An 18,167-nucleotide genomic window follows, 5' to 3' on the forward strand; every position below is an offset into this window, starting at 1 on the left:
AAATCTATTGACTTCCAAAGAATCTTTTTAAATATCTCGCGACCTTAACTTATTTATAGAACTATTAGGAAAATACTTAAATCTAAACAATTTGCACACTTCACTTCAGCACAAACTAAGCTTGATTATCAATTTTCATCATAATTTTTCAAATCACTTCCGTGTTCGTTAATCCCGACGTTGGCACTGGATAAGTTCAAAGTGTCCACAGATTCCGGATTAGACAAGTTCGAATACAACCCGTGGGGTGGGGGGAGAAGGAGCGGGGGCGCGATGGCGATGGCGGCGACGTAACAGCGTTTGGGGAAAATGCCAAATGGAAATTGTGAAAATGTGCGATCGCGCGTACAAAACTCTCGTCTCGACGAGATCCAAGCGCCAACTTCGCAGCGCTCCAAATGCGCAACAGAAATTCAAACCAAACTGCAGAACTGCAGAACCTACGACAACGACGACGACGACGACGACAGCGACGGCGGCGACGGCGACGACGGAGCGCAAGAAAAGAACAAGAATAAGAAGAAGGCGCGTGCGTCTGTATGTGTGTGTGTGTGTGTGGAAAGAGTAGGAAAATATAGCATATGTGTGTGAGTGTGGAGTAGGAAAAACTTTTGTAGCGCCGTTTGAGCACGAGGCTGACTCAGAAGCAGAGGAGCCAGCAGAAGAAGCAGGAGAAGGAGTGGGAGGCGGCAAACGGGGTGCTGTTGCTGTTATTGCTTCTATCTTTCTAATCTGCAAGCAGCAACAACAACAACAACAACTACACGCATTGGCACTCTCGCTGCCCGTTGTTGTTGTTGTTGTTGTTGCACTTTTCCATTTGCTGGGTCCCACTCGGTTCCTGGTTGCTATTTTCAATTTCTATTGCCCGTGGGCAGCAGCTGCCGCAGCGACGCCAACGTTCGACGTCGACGCTCACGTTGACGTTGACGTTCACTTCAAGTGCACACACTTCTCTCAAGATCAATTTCACACACACAACGACCGGCAACGAGCCTAGCGAAGAGAACCGTTACAAAGTTTGCACTGAGAGCGCGCGCAGAGAGCAGAAGTGCAGCCGAGTCAAAGAACCTTTTGCGACTCTTGAGCGCTGTCGCGTGTGTGCAAGGCAGCGGGAGCAAGCGAGAGAGCAGCTAACGAGCGGGAGTTCTACAATGCGGAAGTAAAAAGTTGCACTCCATGTTGTTGTTGTCGCTGTTGTTGTTGTTGCTAGTAGAAAGTGCCAAACTAGTTTTGGTGCCAAAGATTTCGAGCTGTGCTGGCAAAAAAAAGAGGTATTCATGACGCCCGCAACATAGCGGAAAGAACTTTTACAAAGACAGAGAGAGAGAGAGAGAAAGAAACAGCTGGGAATGAGTGGGTTTTTGGATGTCGTATGTATACTGGAAGTGCATGCATGCATATGTATGTATGTTAATAATAAAATTAAGCTCATTAGAAAAACTTGTTTAACTAGAGCAAAGCCAGATTCTTGTATATAATTAATTTAACACGATATTTTAAGATTTGAAAGAAAAACAGGTCTTAAAATATTCGCAATAATATAAGTAAATAATAATATAAATTATTTAAAACACACTAAAAAACATTTCTTAAATGATCTAAATGATCTACAGCAGGACGTCTGTCTATTATAGTCGGTACCATCAAAGCCAATCGGATCGTATAATATTTACATATATTTTCCAATCGCACTCCCCGATCTGGCTGTCCCTTCAGTTTTGCTAGCTGCCTCCTTCACGCACACATCAAATCGCTGCTGCCGCAAAGGGCAAAGGAAAAGATTGAAAAATCACCCAAGTGCTCTATGCGCACAATTTTCCACATTTCGCAACGGTCGCCATGGCGCAACCGCCTCACACATTTTCCATGACGAATGCCTGGCACAAAAGAGAAGCAACGAAAGTCAATGATCAGCGTGCGGCAAACGTCGACGGCGACGGCGACAGCGACAGCGGCCGCAACTGCGGCTGGTTTGCTATTTTTCCAACGGCAGCGAAAGCAGCAGAAACTGTAAATAACAAGAAACAGCAAACATCGAGGATCGAAAGCGAAAAGTCAACGAGGCGAAGAAGGCGAAGAAGGCGGGCGACGTAATGGTTCGCATAGCCGAAGCAAAGCGAACGCCCGCCCGCCGCCCCCAACAAATGTTCGATTGCATTTGCCTGATAAAACCTGATCTGCGCAAACACACACACACACATGCGAGTGACGACGCCATAAGACACGCGACGTTGACGTCGACGTCGACGCACCAGGAAGAGAAAAATGAAAATGCCGCTCGCTGGCGCAGCTGCTGCTGCTGCTGCTGCAGGCGAAGATTGTGTAATCGCTGTGAGTGTGTGCGTGTCAGCGAGAGCGTGCAAGAGAGCAAGCGTGTGTGTGTGTGTGTGTGCCTTGAGTGAGAGTTATTTGCTGGCTGCTTGCCCTCGTTGCCGCTACCACGTGGCCTGTTGCTGCTGTTGTTGTTGTTGTTGTTATTGCTGTGCCCATTGCCTATGCCAATATGACCATGCCCAGTTGCTGGCGTGCGCCCATTGCATTTCACTTATCAACGCGTCGCAGCCGCTGCTGTTACTCATTTTTTTGCGTTTTTATTCGCTTGTCTCTAAGTTCAATGACTTGAGCAACGTCACGGGCAGCAGCAGCGGCGGCAGCGGCAGCAACAACAAAGTGGCGCAAATGCGTTTAGTTTTATTTATTTGCTCATTATTATGCCCCTGCTGCTAGATTCTTGAATTCTTGTTTACTTTGCGCATTTTTTTCTAGCTTCTGTTTTTGCTCTTGTTGCTGTTGTTGTTGTTGTTGTTGTTGCTCTTCCTCTGGCGGCTAGTTAGCGCTTGTTGTTGCTGCTTGGGGCTGGGCTGATATGATAGCTTAGAAAGCTGTAAACAAGTTCCAAAGCAGGCGAAATTATCACTTGACGTAATGAGTTTTCAGCTGAATTAACAGGAATTACCCTCTAAAGTTGGGAGTGGGCTCTCATTAATGTTTGATCGGAATTAAAGCTGTTTGATTAGAACTGTTGACAGTGAAAGTAATTAACAGTTAACAAAGTGTTTTAATTGGCAAATAAACGAAATTATTTCTTTTTCATTATCTTGCAATAAAATGTGCCTAAAGTTGAGTATATTTTTCTTTCTAAACATGAAATCAATACATTTTTTATTATTATTTTTTTTTAATGAACTGCATATTGAAATATTTCTTTGAATTCATAATTTATTATATTTTAAAATTTTAATTGTAGCTTTATTTTTGTCTGCATGACTTGAAGTAAAAAGTTTCTATGGGCCTTTGTCTAAAATAAGCTTCAAATTTCGGCTAAAAATAAACTTTTATTGTTTAACTAAGAAATCGAATTTATAGCATACTTTTGGGCAATTCGCTTAGAAAGGAATGTTAGAACTTTCTCAACAGTTATCAAATCGAATTCGATATTTGTTTTTTATTCACTTAACAGTTGCTAATATCTGCAACTGAAGACATTACCCATTTAAGAGTCACTTATCTCAGCAGCTGTGCAACACGAACGTGCCCCAAAGATCCTCGGAGGATAACAATCTAAGGCAGCAGCAACCGCCCGCAGTTTGTGCCAGAATTTACCGTGGCATGGAAATCTCTATATAAATGTCACACACGATGCCGCACAACGACGAAACAACAGCAGCTGCCACATGAGCCTGGGGGCACAGATTGTTGCCTGCGGCATTTCTGGCTAACACTTCTCTCTGTGTGTGTGTGTGTTAGCCAAAGCGACCGACTGCAGCAGCGGCTGCTTTTCTGGCAATGGCATCGAGCCCGCAACCGAAACCCGAACTCAAACACAAAGCCCAACACACAAACGACATTTTGGGTCGAGCTATGTCAGTGGGCGCTGTGGCAACAGCCGCCGGCTGGGGCCGGGTGTCGGCCAGAGGCATGTGCAATGTTTGCCTGAATGTCAGCAGCCTCAATAAAATGTTGCGATTTTATGTGCTGCCGCTGTTGTTGTTGTTGTTGTTGTCGTTGCTTTCCTGGGTCATGATCTGTTTCGCGAGAAAAACCGGGCAGCTATAAATAACAGAGCCGGAGCGCGGTAAAAAAAAATAGCCCAGAAGATATTTAAGCAAAGTGTAACAAACGTTTTGAACGCCCTGTACAAAACGTGCTAAGAAGCAGGGTGTATTGGTTGCCGAGCCTTTAACGCTTTTTTCAAAAGTAAATCAAGTCAGAGAACTCTCGTCGAGGTAACTCGATATGAAGATTTGCTGTAGCAACACTCTCTTTCTCTCTCTGTCTCTATATCTATATCTGTCTCTGTCTCCATCTCTCTCCCTCTCTCTATCTCCCGCTCTCTCTCTCACTCTCTACCTTTCACTGCCTGCCTCTCAGTTTCTCTCCCATTATTTTTTTGTAAATCGCCTTTCTATGTAATTCTCATGAATTCACCTAATGCTTCAAAATATAAATACTTTTAAAGTATGACAGCTAGAGAGGACTTATGTAAATGTGACTTAGTTGGACTGCATATGAGAGAGTAGAAGAGCGGGGGAGAGAGTGAGAGCTGTTGACAGAGAAGACAAAGAGTAATAAAAGAAAAAGTAAGAGGGAGTGAGATAATAATTAGGTGTATTACAGAACACTTCTGCAAAAATTATGTCATCCATCAGCCCCATTTGTCAAGGCTTCAGATAGTTTGTAAATTATACCAAGCTTTTGGGAATATCTATAATGTGACACAGTACTCGCGACATTCAAAAGAAAGGGTATTTTCCTTAGACTTGAGTATTATAATAATATGAAAAGCAAATCATTTTGGTACTCACCCAACAAGATGTCACTGGAACCGGAATGCGAGCTCAGCGAAGAGGTGTGTCCGTCCGATGGACTTTGGGGTGGATCTCGCAACGGGCTGCTGGGCGTTGTGGGTGGCGTATTGGGGCAACGTTGACTGCCCAAAATTGCAGTTGCAGTTGCAGTTGCAGTTGCACTCGCTGTCGCTTCGTTTGTTGTGGGCGTGTCAGTGCCTCGAAAATAGCTGCCGAGAACGATTAGCCTGGGAAAGGAAAAGCTTAACTTATTTATAGAATAAAATATTCAATGGCAAATTAAATTGAATGCCAATACTTAAGCGCAATTAAATGCGCTGACCTAGCTAAAAATTTAATATGATTAACGTTTGCCAATTGTCTCACAACACAAGTCACTTACAACCCGCCGCCGCCGCTCCCACCCCTGCCCCAGCCCCATCCCGCCCACCTAATTGACATGTACGCGCAAAGCCACGTAATTGATTGGAAAAATGGCCATTCATGCGGCAGGGCGGAGCAGGACGGGGCGTGGCAGGGCAGGCCAACAAGCTGCTCCAGTCGAAAGCAACCCCTGACTGGGAGCCCGCCCGGCCAGCCAGGCCCACAATCTCCATGGACTGGCATAGTTCTGGGCTCGTTATTGCACGTAATTGGCCATTTTACTCGAAGTCCGACACAGAATTTATTGAATATCGAGCGCGAGTGCAACGGGCCACTTTGATCGATAGTTTCAATAAAGTATAAGGTTTTGCCATTTAAGAGGCATTATTTGAATCTATTTATGGCTTCAAGCTAAATGAATTAGCCTTAAGAAATGTTTGCACAACTAAAGTTGATTTGTTTAACTTTAGTTAACTTAATTTTCATTGATTTTATTTTAGTTATTTTTAATTTAAATTGGTATATCTATTTTTTGCTCTCCCAAGTCTCACCCAACGCACATTGCGTATACGCAATATTAAGTCTAACTTAATGCACACTCGCATTACGTATACGCACTGTGGTTCGTTCTTTGAGTAAAAGTGCGCACTGCAGTCGCCGCCATTGCCGCACTTGGCAACCCTAGGCTGCCCCACAAGCCACACTTGCTTTGCGGCATCCTTTGCAACCGACAGCAGCCATTGCAAATACGTGAACATGGCCAAATGCCGACTTACAAATACCCTGTAACTTTAAGCGTGGACAGTACAAAAATTTCTTAAAATATATAGAATAAATTGGAATTCTTACAAATGCTTTGTGATTTATAATTTAAAAGGCATTTGTATATTAGGTATAATTATTTATAAAGATTTTTTAAGAATTCAAATTAATTTTTATATGATTTATGATTTATGAAACATTTTCGTAAGAATTCCCATTTATATTTTGCCATAAGCCGCAACTTAAAAGTTAGCAAATATTTAAAATTTGAGTCCCAAACATTGCATTTATCTAAATACATTTTGTAGACGTTTGTTTTGGCTGTAGATAAACATTTTCATAAATTTTACAAACTATTCTCTTCTTGTAGATTTTAATTTAGTTGAAGATTTGAATCAAAATTAAATTAAATGAATAAAACTGATTTATAAAAACTTCGAATTTCTATAGAAAACCAAGTTCGAAGCATGTGAAAACCAGCTTCAAAAAACGAACCTAAAAGCAGGAAATTGATTTTGAGCCTTGATTCGAGTCGGACTAGAGACAAATTTTAATTTCACTTGCGAAACTCCTTTATAAAAAGTCGAATATATTATTTATAAATAAAGTCGCCTTTCAACTTTTCTTAATAAAATATTTTTAATATTGGGGCTGGGTCTGTTTCCTTTAAAGTTTTCTCAACAACATTTTTTTAATGTTTTGTTTCCTTTTTATGTTTGCCAAATAACATTTTCTTTAAATGTTGAGAGTAATATTTTGTTTTGTGGTCTTTTAAATTGAAGTCTCTCGAGGTAGATGTGGCACTTGGTCAACTTTGGTTTGCGGCGCGGCACTTTAAAAATCAATATGCACGCTTTGCATGGCCATCTCGCAGGACGTAGACGTTGCAAGCTCTGGCAGATGCCCCAATGCCCGCTATGTGGCATGCACCACGTTTGATGTGCTATATGCCTCCGTTGAGCTTTATTGCATTTTGCTTTGTAGCCGAGGCATTTGGCATGTCTCTGCCACAAGACCCTGCAACCCGCTGACTGTTCGTGCCGCTTGTTGTAAGTTGTCTGTCGTGTAGTTTGCTTTTACAATATTTCCACGTTGTTATGCACTTCACACAAGTGCAGCATCCCAACAAGCACTCAGAGCAGAGATTGTTGTTCTTGTTGTTGCAGTTGTTGTTGTTGCAGTTGTTGTTGTTGTTGTTGCTGTTGTCACAATATTTTCGCTTTTCGATGCGCTGCTCGAAAGCAGAAAGTGAATTATTTGCCCATGTGGCGTTTTAGTTTCTGCCAAGAACCCGCTTTGTCATCTGCCCAGCTTTTCCTCTGCCTCTGTGTGTGTGTGTGTGTGTGTGTATTGTGTGTATTTCTCTGCTGAAATGTGCAAAATTGAACTTTTGATTTATGCATAGGCCCGGGTAAGGGCCAAAGGCGCAGGCCATAGAATCGAGCTGGGCAAAAATCTCATCATTTATTATGCGGCCTGGCATCGTTTATTTGATGCGTCGTCGTCGTCGTCGTCGTCGTCTCCTGCTGCCACTTGGTCCATGTCATCAACACATCAACACCCAGCTAGGCGTGGGCGTGGCGTGCCGGCAAACAAAGCAGCAGCAGCAGCAGCAGCGGCTACGGCAACGACAGCTGCAACAACAATAGCCACAGAGCGTTAGTTGCGCTGCGGCTTTTGTGTGCGGCGACGGGGCAGGAAGTAGGTTAGTGGCTCACTCGTCACTCGCCAAATGAATGATGTGGAGCAACTGCAGCGGGAGCAGCGGCAGCAGCTCCTGGATGCTGAAAACTTTGAAATTATGTGAACACAAAGCGCGACACAAAAGGCTCGTGACTGCTGCCGCGTTCGTGCCTGGGCAATTGTTTTGTTAATTAAAAAAAAAAAAAAAGGCTCAGGTGTGGCCATAAAAATGAGGGCACACACTAACATACATAAGTAGTATATATATATTTAAACACTTGCCTGGCTTGTGGCTCGTGTTGCTGCTGCTGTTGTTGTTGTTGTGGCTCGTTATGATTCAAACACTTTGAGTTTGAATACTCCATGGATTGCCGGCCCTCAAGGGGGCTGGCCGCTGTTGGTTGCAAGCACTAAAATACATTTAAACAGCTGCTGTCTGTGCGCCGAGGGGTCCAAACACAACAACAACAACAACAAAACCGAAAAAATAAACACAAAGATCCAATTGTCGGCCGGAAACTTTTATGCTCTGCGCCTAAAAGATGCCATGCAATTTTTTCCTTGCACTTTCACTGCGGCGATTTCAATTTTCTCAAGCGAATTGTTTTTTGGTATTTTTCTGGATAGCTTGACACATCCGTTAGCTTTTTTTTTTATTTATTCTTTACTTTTCCCTTTTCCTATTTGAATTATGGGCTAGTTGAAATATTGCAAATTCACTCGTTTTACAGCACACTTTGTCCATGCGAGGGATTCGCCATTGCGGAAATGCGGCGCTGTTTGTTGGTTGCACTCATAACTGGCATATAAAACTGTAAATCGGCTTTTGGACACTGCAGCGTTGCCCGTTGCTGCCGTTTGGAGACCGAGCGACCAGCCTCTGGGCCGAAAAGCACGACGACAGCGACAGCGACTGCGACGGCAACGATGATGACGACGACAACAAAATGCAGCAAAAGTTTTTAAAGCTGCAGCGGCACACACACACACACACACATGCACACAGGCCAATGCACAGGCACAGGATATGCCGTTGAACGAAGAGCGAGCCAGCAAAACAATCACATGGTTTAAGCTCGCCGCAACAACAACAGCAACAGCAGCCGCTACGGCAGCGTCAGCAGCAGCTGCAAATATATAACGGTGCCGCAAAAACATAAACAGAGAGCCGTAGTCAAGCCGACAAGGCGAAGAGAGAGAGAGAGAGAGTGAGAGAAAGAGAGAGCGGCAAATTACAACCTCGCACAGTAGAAATTGCTGCACTAAGAAAAAAGTGTGGTCATATTTTAAATTGGTATTGATTCATTTCATTATTAATTTAAATATTCAAATGTAATATTTTATAAATGCACGCACATGTGCATAATTCGGAAAAGTTTACATTCTCACAGCTGCGCGCTTACGCCGGCTCTCTCTCTCTCTCTCTCGTTTTATCTCTCTCGCTGCATTACTCTGCTGCTGCTCTGCCCACGCGCTGCAGCATGGCGTGCACATAATAGAAATCAGGTCAGGGCCGTTTTGCTCACGCTGACTACCCACCACCACACACAAACACACACACACACTCACGCACACACATACACACACACGCGAAGGCAGCTTTCGTTGTTTTGCTTTTTAGCGGTAAAAGCTGCAGAGAGCTTGCCCATAGAATGCTTGGCACAGCATACAACGAATTCCAATTTTGTTTATAGGTACACAAATTTCGTTTAATCATTAGTAACAAATATATATGCTGTATAAATACGTACTTTAAAAGCTTAACTGTTAATGTATGTATATTTCAACCTAAAACAAATACAAAATCGAGCACCGTCTAAACATTGTCAAAATTCATAAGAACAAAACATGAACAGGACAGGAAACATAAAGACTACACAGTGAGAAAGAAAGAGAGGAGAGGGAGAGAGTAGAAAAATGTAAACTTAAAAGCTTTACCTGTCGAAATTTTCAAAATGGCGTAAATATACTGCAGATTTTAGGCACTTGCGGTGTCGGTTAGATTCGGTTAAGTCTCAGTAAATAAACACAAAGTATAGTATAATTAGTTGGCAAAACACATCCTACGAGCACATCCTTTCGCTCCACTTTTCAACGTTTTCCGTTTCGTTGTTAGCTACACACTTTTTGTAAACAGGCACATATTGGCTTTGTAAAATTTCGATTTTGACTAATTTTTGACTGCGCTGGAGTTCATCTTCTCCAGTATGGGCACAACCATATCGAATTTGGGCCGCTTGCCGGGATCCTCGTTCATGCATATCGATATGAGCTTGGCCATGTGCGACGAGGTGCCGGGTGGTATTTTGACGCGCAGTCCCTCGAGCGCAATCTTCATGCCGCACTCCATGGGCGACCATTCGGCGAAGGGCACCTCACGTGTGGTCAGCTCCCAGATGATGACTGCAAAGCTCCACATATCGGACGCCTCCCAGTTGCGATCGGCTGGCTTTCGCTGCAGCGCCTCGGGCGACATCCATGCGGGCTGATAGATGCGACCCTTCTCCTGGAACGAAAACTTGGCATCGCCCATATTAATGCGCGCCGTCAGATCATCGTCGATCATGACATGATGACTATTCAGATGATATGTGGGTATAATCCGTTCCAGCGAGTGCAAATAGGCCATGCCGCGTGCAATATCCAAGGCGAACCTCACGGCCTGGCTGGTGTCCACCACAACGCCCGATGCGCCGTGCAGCAGATTGAACAGCGATGAGCGTGGCATAAACTGCAAATGGAGATTGAGAGATTTGAGATTGGAGTCCAGGCGGTGGCTAGTAATCAACACGTACCTGACTAATGACCACCAAATTGGGCGGCGAGTTGCAGGCGCCAATGATGGGCAAAATGTTGGGATGCGAGAAAATGCGCAGCTTGGGGAACTCCTCGTTAAAGTCACGCGAGATGCGCGACGTGCACTGCCGCACGACAAGAATCTGTCGGGCAAATCAAAACAGCAGTTAATACATTTTGATAAGCTGATAAGCTGCATTCCACATACCTTGGCTATGACATCGTTCTTTTGCCAGCGTCCGCGCCACGTTTCGCCGGAGGGCGTCACCGAAATCTTCGTGTGCAAGTCCAAGTCGCCCATGCTGATGCCCTTGAAGCGCGACAAGGTGGCGTCTCGTGAGCGCGTTTTCATGCCCAGCCAGCCCTGCTCCTTGAAACTGATGACCTTCATCTCCTGGCCATTCTTCTCGGCCAGATCCTGTATGCGCTTGCCCAGACTGGGCTTGGCCTTGTCGATGGGCGTGTGCCCATCCTTGTTGGCAATGCTCACCAACGCGCCGGCGCTCAACAGATCCTCGCATATCATGTCGTAGCCCCAGAAGCAGGCATAGTGCAGCGGTGTGTTGCCATGCTCATTCACAGCATTCACATCCGAGCGTTCACGCAGCAACTGCAAGTGAAACATTTTGTAGGGTATTTCAATGTACATCAATAAATGTGCAATACTCACCATTTGCACAACATCGCGATGCCCGTGGGCGGCGGCCAGATGCAGGGGAATGTCATCGCCCATGTTGGTGGCATTCACGCGGGCGCCGCGTTGCAGCAGTGTCTCCACAAGCTTGGCATGCCCCTCCTTGGCGACCCAGTGCAACGGGCTGAAGCCATGATCATCGCTGCGAGAGAGAGAGAGAGAGAGAGAGAGAGAGAGAGAGAGAGAGAGAGAGAGTGACGCACACACACACACGCACGCACGCAAGCATAAGTTTCGTTTGTATGGGTGCAGGTTGTTTACACAACAACACAAGAATAAATCATGACGTCACTGCGACGACACTTTCCGTCCCAATTGGTTTATGGGCAATGTGTTCTTCAAATATAGCAAATCGCTCACAATTATATATATTTACACATAAACCAGTTGGTCTTGGGCGTATTATCAACAATTTGTCGTGATTTGAAGGCGTTTCAACTTTTCTTTACCCCAAATTCATGTCATGCTCGGTCTCATCCAGCCAGAGGCGCACTTGAATTGAGTTGCCCTCGCGGCACCAGTGGAAAATGTCCTCCATATCTGCACTACAAATGTTTATTATATACTTTAACAATGTTTCGACCACAAATTGCACTTTAATTACATTTATAAACGTTGGAAACCCGTAAAATTGCAGCAGTTGTTGCTCTTGCTCTTGTGTTGTGCTGCCGACTGGTCACATCATTTTGCAGGCAGCGACTAAACATATCGCTCAACTGTTGTGAACGGCGATAGCAGGCTATCGATACTTTTGACAGTGTGACCAACGTACGGCAGCAAATTAACAGCTGTTGCGCCCGCGCTGCCAAGTGAATGCTGAAAACGTGCATTTCCCATACCGCATTTGTTTTTATTTAAATGAAACATAGTATTGTTATTAAATATATATAATTCTAAGGATACACCATGAAACTAAGCACATATAATTTTCTAACCTCAATGGCCATCAAGGGCGTCAAGGTTGGCTATCCACTAAAGCTGACGGTAAGCTGCGCTTTAACTTTTATTGATTGTTTCAAGACATTGACTTTTAAAACATTTAACCAGATTAACAAAAAGGATGTGATCGAGAGCGAATTCAATCCGGTCTTCATAGAACGACTGCTGCCCAAGCTGGACTGGTCAGCCGTCTATGGCGCCGCCCAGGTGGTGAGTGAAAAACGCAATATTAATATCCAGAAAGAAATTCCATGCTAACATCTTAATTTATTTACCAGGCGGAACTGGCCGAAGATATACCCGCTGCCCAGCCGGAGAACATAGCCGAGGATGAGCAGCTGCTGCAGAAACTGCATCATTTGCTGTTCGAAATCGATGTGCTCGAGGGTCAGCTGGAGTGCCCCGAAACGGGACGCATCTTTCCCATTGCCGATGGCATTCCCAACATGCTGCTTAACGAGGACGAAGTTTAGCCAAAACTTACATTTAATCTCTGCATAAGTTAGTTTTAAATATTCATGTATTTCAAGCTGCAAAGTTTGTTCATAGAAAAGTTGTAAGTACGACCAAAAAACAAAAACAATAAATAATTGGATTTTGGATGGAATATGTGTGTGCTTTTTGAATATGCATATATACGGGAACACATTGAGAGCAAATTGTTAGACGACATATAAAAAGTGAAGTCCGGGTTTTGGCACGCTTGAGGATCTGCTGATCTGGCTGCCTTTATTGCCTTTGCCTAGTTGCATTTGATGTTGGCGCTCTTGCCCTGCGCATAGATGCTGCCCTTGGCCAGCTCCTTTTTGGCGCCCTTGCACAGGTCCGCATTCCTTCCGGCCGGCTTATAGCCACGTTCGCCGGCCAGCAAGCCCGGATCGGCGCCTTGTGCCGCCTGCTTTTGGCTGAGCGTCGTGTTCGGACCGTTCCAGGTGACGTAATCAGCGCTGCGTGTGTTGGCAATTTATGAAATATTCATTCCCGGCACAATGTGGGTTTAACTTACAGCAACAGCTTCTCGTCGGCGCCTTTGGCTAGCTGCGAATTGGGTCCCAGCGTGGCCATCCGTGCGATGAGCGACTGGAACTCGCCGGCATCCAAACTGTGCGCATTGTCCAGCTGCGCCGAGTGCTGCCGCTGTCTGCGAGAAACAAAAGGAGTTTTATAAAAAAAAAATCGCTCCGATTTACATAGACACATATATGCACTTCCAGGTAAATGAAAAATGTTTCGCATGCCCAAAAGAAAAACAAAAAAAAAGAGGAAATGAAAAAGCTGACAACGTGCAGCAAAGTTCTCTCTAACGGACTTTTCAAAGCATGCGCAACTGTACATAAATAACGGTTAACTGTTAACGATAACGGTAACGGTAACGGGCATACTTCAGTGAATCGGTTTTGGTGCGCGCGCGACTTTCAAATGCCTTCGCTATGGAGCTGGCCGAGGCGGTTGAGGAGCCCATGGATGTCGTATACGAGGAATAGCTGCCGTAGTTGTTGCTGCTGATATTGTTGTTGTTGTTGTTGTTGCCGCAAGTGGAATGCGCGAGCATATTTTTGGTGGTCAGGCGCTCATAGGGTGACTGTGCAGGTGAGGCATATGAGTGCGTGGATGCCCCGGAAATGTTTGAGGATGCTGCCTTCGGCTCCGGCTCCGGCTCCGGCTCCGACTCGTTGGCATGCTCCGGCGTGGGCGAATGGCTGAGGATGATCTGTGTGGTGGCCGCGGTGGGTGTGATGACATTGATGGATGGCAAATGGCGATGCAGCTTGTGAGTCTTGCTGCTGCAGCGGCTGCTCTTCAAAGGCGATGATAATGAGGGCAGTTAAGCAAGTGTGTGTGTGTGTGTGTGTGTGTGTGTGTGTGAGGCAGCAACAAAGTTTTACAGAGAAAATAGGCAATCGATTAACAAAACGGATAAAGCAACAGCAGCAAAGGCGAAGAGGAGCACCGTGGCGAAGAGGTGAGCGTGTGCCGCAACAGCAACTAAGTTGCAACCTGGCCTGACCTGTCCGTACGCACCTGTGTGTGGCAGCCGCATCCACCTGGTCCACCGGCAGCGTCAGAGCGCTGTCCGTTGCACTGGACTTGGCCAGGGCGTGCTTCTGGTTGCGCTGCTCGTCCTCGTCCTGCACAATTTGCAGTATTTGGGTGGCCCGATCCTCCGCATAGTTGACCGACTCCAGGGCCATCAAAATAATGCGCTCGGCTATCTGTGGATACCGCTGCTTGAACAACGCCTCCACTGTAAAGGAAAGGAAAGCGTAAGCGATTTGGAAAGGAACTCAAGAACTGCCGCTCACAGTCTGTCTTCTGCTCGGCGGTGTACTCCTTGGGTCGCAGCGGTATGTGCTGCACGCCGTGCTCGTTGCCCGACTTCAGCTGATCCCCGTCCAGGTGCGGCGGCCGATTGTTGGGCCTGTGCGGCTGTTGCATGTCGCGCTTCGCATAGCCCAGCGAGATCAGCTTCTCCGAGGCGAACTGCACATTGTTGTCCGCATTGGCCAGGATGTCAAGCAGCAGCATTTCATCCGCCTTGGGGAATATGTTCTTCATGTATCTAGGGGCAAATAAAACCGGACTTAAAGGCTGCACGAATAACAAGCTTTAGTGCTTTATGCTTAAGAGAAGCCAGCTTGCAAAATACAAAAGTCCGAGCTTTGAAAAGAAAACATCTGCTTAGTTAGTGAAATAAAATCCATTAACATGTGACGTTAACAGAGTGACGTTAACATAACAGAAAATATGAGCACGAACATAAGAAAACACCTTAACAAATGAATTAAGGTTTGATGAACAGAAAGTGAAGTAAAATAAATTAATAAAATCCATTGACGTATCAATTACCATTGTTGTTACCAGATTTATGTTAACTTAACAAAAAAAAAACCCCTAAATTTAAGAATCTGTAAAATTAACATGTCAATTAACATTTCAAATAAACAGAGTGACGTTTAACACTAACAAATGAAAATATAAACAACATTTTGCGAATCGGTAAATTATTAAAATCCATTAACATGTCAATTAACAGATAACGTTAGCAGAGTGACGTTAAAAGAATGACGTTAAGTTAACAAAACAGATGTAAACTTAATTTAAGAAAAGGGAATAATTGATTCGGTAACTAAATAAAATCGATTAACATGTCAATTAACATGTGATTGATAAAGAAAATATATAGACTTGTCGTTAACAGTTTCACCTTAGCATAACAGCTAACAGATGAAGCTTAACAGATGACAATAACATAACTGTAAATGTTAACAGAAAAGGCCGACCAACACAAAAGGCCCCATCGAATGGCAACAAATAACCGACGACCAAATAAAAATTGTCGATTTCCATTAGCTAATTGGCTGGCAAGTCTGATCTTTGATCTGAATAAACAAAAAGCACCTCAATTTCATTTTGGGCGACGAGTGCGGCTTGGGCGAGCTGCGCCACTGCGGCGAGCCGTGCAGGGCGGGCGGCGGCATAATGCCGGCTGCTGCTGCTGCTGCGGCTATGTTCTGTCCGGGGCCGCTTTGCATGCTCATGAGACTACCGAAACGGCCGCCGGGCAGGGGACTGGCCGTGCGCGACGTAACGGTTATCCGGCTAGCGCCCATGTCCGGGCGACGCGCCGGTGGTGTCATATAGAAAGCGGAATTGCTGTGGAACAAATGCCGCTGGGCGGGCGGCGTCACAAACGGACCGGGCATCGTAACCGGATGCTTCTCCACCTGCAAGGCGCTGATCACGACCGCCTCGCGATTATAGTAGCTGTGTAGCGGGGGGGAGGGTTAAGGGTGGGTTAGTAAGCAGGTGAGTGGGTGCAACAAGCGGCGGCAGCGTGTGTGAAAAGATAGAGATACATATTTACAGAGCATTAGCCAAAGGGGGTTAAAGAGCTCAAATAAACAACTGGAGAAAACAAAATGTAAGGCATCTCTCACCGTTTCAGTAGCAAGCGTATGTGATTCTCATCGGCGGTGGGAAACATGTTCTGTATCTTGGTGACCACCGCTGCTTGGGTCTCGCTCTGATGGCTGAACGATGTCTCCTGGATGGTGGAGCGGCGCGACATGTTCGAGGGCAAGCGGCCGCGCTGAAGGGGCAGCGGCGAGGACATTTCCTGCGAACCAGAGATCATTTGGAAACAAAAAAAAAAACACATCAACAATTGCGAGCTTTAGCTGGATATCGACCTACCAGTTGGGCGCGCGAGGATGCGGAGAGCAGCGGACTGGTCGATAGATTGTGCAATGCGGGCTGCTGGCCGCGTTCGCGCTCCTGGAAGGCACGCACAGCGGTCAGATTATTGCTGGGATGGACAACGTGATAGGGTGAACTGTGATGTGAGCTCTGTGCCATGTGCTGGACGGATGGGAGGGATGGACGGCTGATTAGAGTCCTCTTGCTGATAACGGCTACAGCCGAGACTCACCTGCAGCGGTATGGACTCCGTGGAGCAGCGTTCGTTCTGCAGTTGCTTGTAGCTGTTGCGTCCTGTGCGCGGATCCTCCAGCTGCATGGCCTTGGTCAGATAGTTTATGTAATAGCTGGAATTGCATAATAAATGACAGTCAGGCCGTGGCAAGGGGTTGATTTCTGGAGCCGTTTGTCTGTCCGTCCGTCTGGTGGTGATTTTCTTGGCACACATTCGGGAAATGGGCTCAGGTAAAGGGTGCCCTTAAACAGCGACACGTGCCAAGTAGCTGCCAAAAGGCAGAAGGCAGCTCACATTTGACAGCCAATCTGTGGGCCGTGATTGCTGCTGTGGCGTCTCGTCTCCAGCCAAGTGGCCACTTCAATTCCAACGTATGACAGTCGCTGCTTAATTGCACAGGGCAACATATCTGAAGGAGACACAAGTAGCTGCTGGAAACATGGAGCTTGGGCGGAAAATTAGGCCAATTGCCCCGGCGGCTGCTTTGTGCTCAAGTGTTGTCTTTAGCATAATGAATAGCAATTCATGACTCCACATTTGCATAGCACAATTAAAGTTGCCGCCTGAAAGTATGCTGTGAAATTGTAGGCCCGTTTTTAACTGAACTTGCGAAAAGTAAACTTTTTAAGCGCTAGCTATAGAAACGCTGTACATTTATACGCTAAGGTACTATACGCCTCTTAAAATGTCGTGCTATTTAAAGACTCTATACATATATAGTTCATGACTTCACATTTGCATAGCACAATTAAAGGTGCCGCCTGAAAGCATGCTGTGAAATTTTATGCAGCCAGTTTTTAACAGAGCTTGCAAAAAGAAAACTTTTTAAGCGCTAGCTATAGAAACGCTGTACATTTAAACGCTAATGTTCTATACGCCTCTTAAAATGTCGTGCTATTTAAGGACTCTATACATTTAACGAGCTCAAAGCAATCAACCCGCCATGGCATTCACTCGCGTAGCTTTAATAAATGCCGCCTAAAAGCATGCAACGAAAATTTGCCGCTTACATTGTAAACTCGGAGTGCAAACTGTACAGTGTTAGAAAACGACACCCCCCACCCACCCGCTCAGCCATTCCATCTTGCCCAGACATGCAACAACATTTCAACGCTCGGTATGCTGCTTATATTTTTTTTTTTGCATTGCATGCATAAATATTTATGAGGTTTTTTTTAGCTAGCTGCTTACCAGTTGCCCGTCGTCTGATCGTATTTGCAGTCCCAGCCGGGCGGCAGCTTCTGATAGCCATTGGGTGCGGTTGCGCCTGCATCGCTCATCTTTGCGTCGCAATATTTTTGGATATTGTTTTTAAATTTATATTCGTTTTATATTTATGGGTATTTAAACGTATATTCGCAGCTTGTTTGCCAACTGTCTGCAACCCCGAAAACTTTGCTGGATCTGCCCTTGCCACTCGAGCTTTGTAGTTGCTGGGGGTTGTTAGCCACCACCAGGGCGACGCACACAAACACACACAAGCGCGCACACACACACACACTCAGCGGCACACAGACACAACAAGCAAAGTTATTTTTGTTTACAAGGCGCAGCCGGGAAAAAAAAAGCAAAACACGCATACACAAACACACACACGCGCGCGCACACACACAGAAGGAACGACGTGCCGTTAGAGAGTGGCTTGTTTATGGTCCTTGTAGTCCTTGCTGCTGCTGCTGCTAACGAA

General features: G+C 45.5%; 4 protein-coding genes across 9 annotated transcripts in view; 1 reads left to right on the forward strand and 3 right to left on the reverse strand.

Moving 5' to 3' along the window:
- LOC135429956 (ecdysone-induced protein 78C-like) overlaps positions 1 to 8,439 on the reverse strand; it is a 50,325-nt gene extending 41,886 nt beyond the window's left edge. The window contains exons 1-2 of the mRNA XM_064684464.1: positions 7,902 to 8,439; positions 4,809 to 5,038 (exon numbers count right to left, since the gene is read on the reverse strand). Coding sequence (XP_064540534.1) covers positions 4,809 to 5,038; positions 7,902 to 7,984 — 313 coding nt within the window. The 5' untranslated portion in view covers positions 7,985 to 8,439. The remainder of the gene's footprint in view (positions 1 to 4,808; positions 5,039 to 7,901) is intronic.
- A 1,193-nt stretch (positions 8,440 to 9,632) lies between these two features.
- Positions 9,633 to 11,841, reverse strand: Ilk (integrin linked kinase). Its single transcript, XM_064684496.1, has 6 exons — positions 11,714 to 11,841; positions 11,559 to 11,654; positions 11,086 to 11,251; positions 10,624 to 11,025; positions 10,415 to 10,558; positions 9,633 to 10,350 (listed from the first exon to the last, which is right to left on the reverse strand). The coding sequence occupies exons 2-6, from the start codon at positions 11,645 to 11,647 to the stop codon at positions 9,790 to 9,792; spliced, it is 1,362 nt and encodes a 453-aa protein (XP_064540566.1). The 5' UTR covers positions 11,648 to 11,654; positions 11,714 to 11,841; the 3' UTR covers positions 9,633 to 9,789.
- Positions 11,842 to 11,906: 65 nt separating this feature from the next.
- Trmt112 (tRNA methyltransferase subunit 11-2) lies at positions 11,907 to 12,655 on the forward strand. The gene is made up of 3 exons (XM_064684570.1): positions 11,907 to 12,093; positions 12,157 to 12,258; positions 12,327 to 12,655. The coding sequence occupies exons 1-3, from the start codon at positions 12,016 to 12,018 to the stop codon at positions 12,519 to 12,521; spliced, it is 375 nt and encodes a 124-aa protein (XP_064540640.1). The 5' UTR covers positions 11,907 to 12,015; the 3' UTR covers positions 12,522 to 12,655.
- Positions 12,551 to 17,970, reverse strand: LOC135429918 (uncharacterized). 6 transcript variants are annotated; one of them, XM_064684419.1, is made up of 10 exons: positions 17,672 to 17,970; positions 16,478 to 16,592; positions 16,243 to 16,323; positions 15,987 to 16,165; positions 15,448 to 15,813; positions 14,352 to 14,608; positions 14,071 to 14,293; positions 13,431 to 13,841; positions 13,055 to 13,189; positions 12,551 to 12,995 (listed from the first exon to the last, which is right to left on the reverse strand). In XM_064684419.1, exons 1-10 carry the CDS (start codon positions 17,758 to 17,760, stop codon positions 12,791 to 12,793), a joined length of 2,061 nt encoding a protein of 686 aa, XP_064540489.1. In that variant the 5' UTR covers positions 17,761 to 17,970; the 3' UTR covers positions 12,551 to 12,790. The 6 variants fall into 6 exon arrangements, with proteins under 6 accessions (XP_064540489.1, XP_064540482.1, XP_064540498.1 ...); XM_064684412.1 differs by having other exon boundaries at positions 16,243 to 16,407; XM_064684428.1 differs by lacking the exon at positions 16,243 to 16,323.
- Positions 17,971 to 18,167: the final 197 nt, after the last annotated feature.

Source organism: Drosophila montana, unplaced genomic scaffold (assembly GCF_035044405.1).
Source record: "Drosophila montana isolate Dmon_TW-CO22-7 unplaced genomic scaffold, ASM3504440v1 contig_1417_1, whole genome shotgun sequence".
Lineage (NCBI taxonomy): Eukaryota > Metazoa > Arthropoda > Insecta > Diptera > Drosophilidae > Drosophila > Drosophila montana.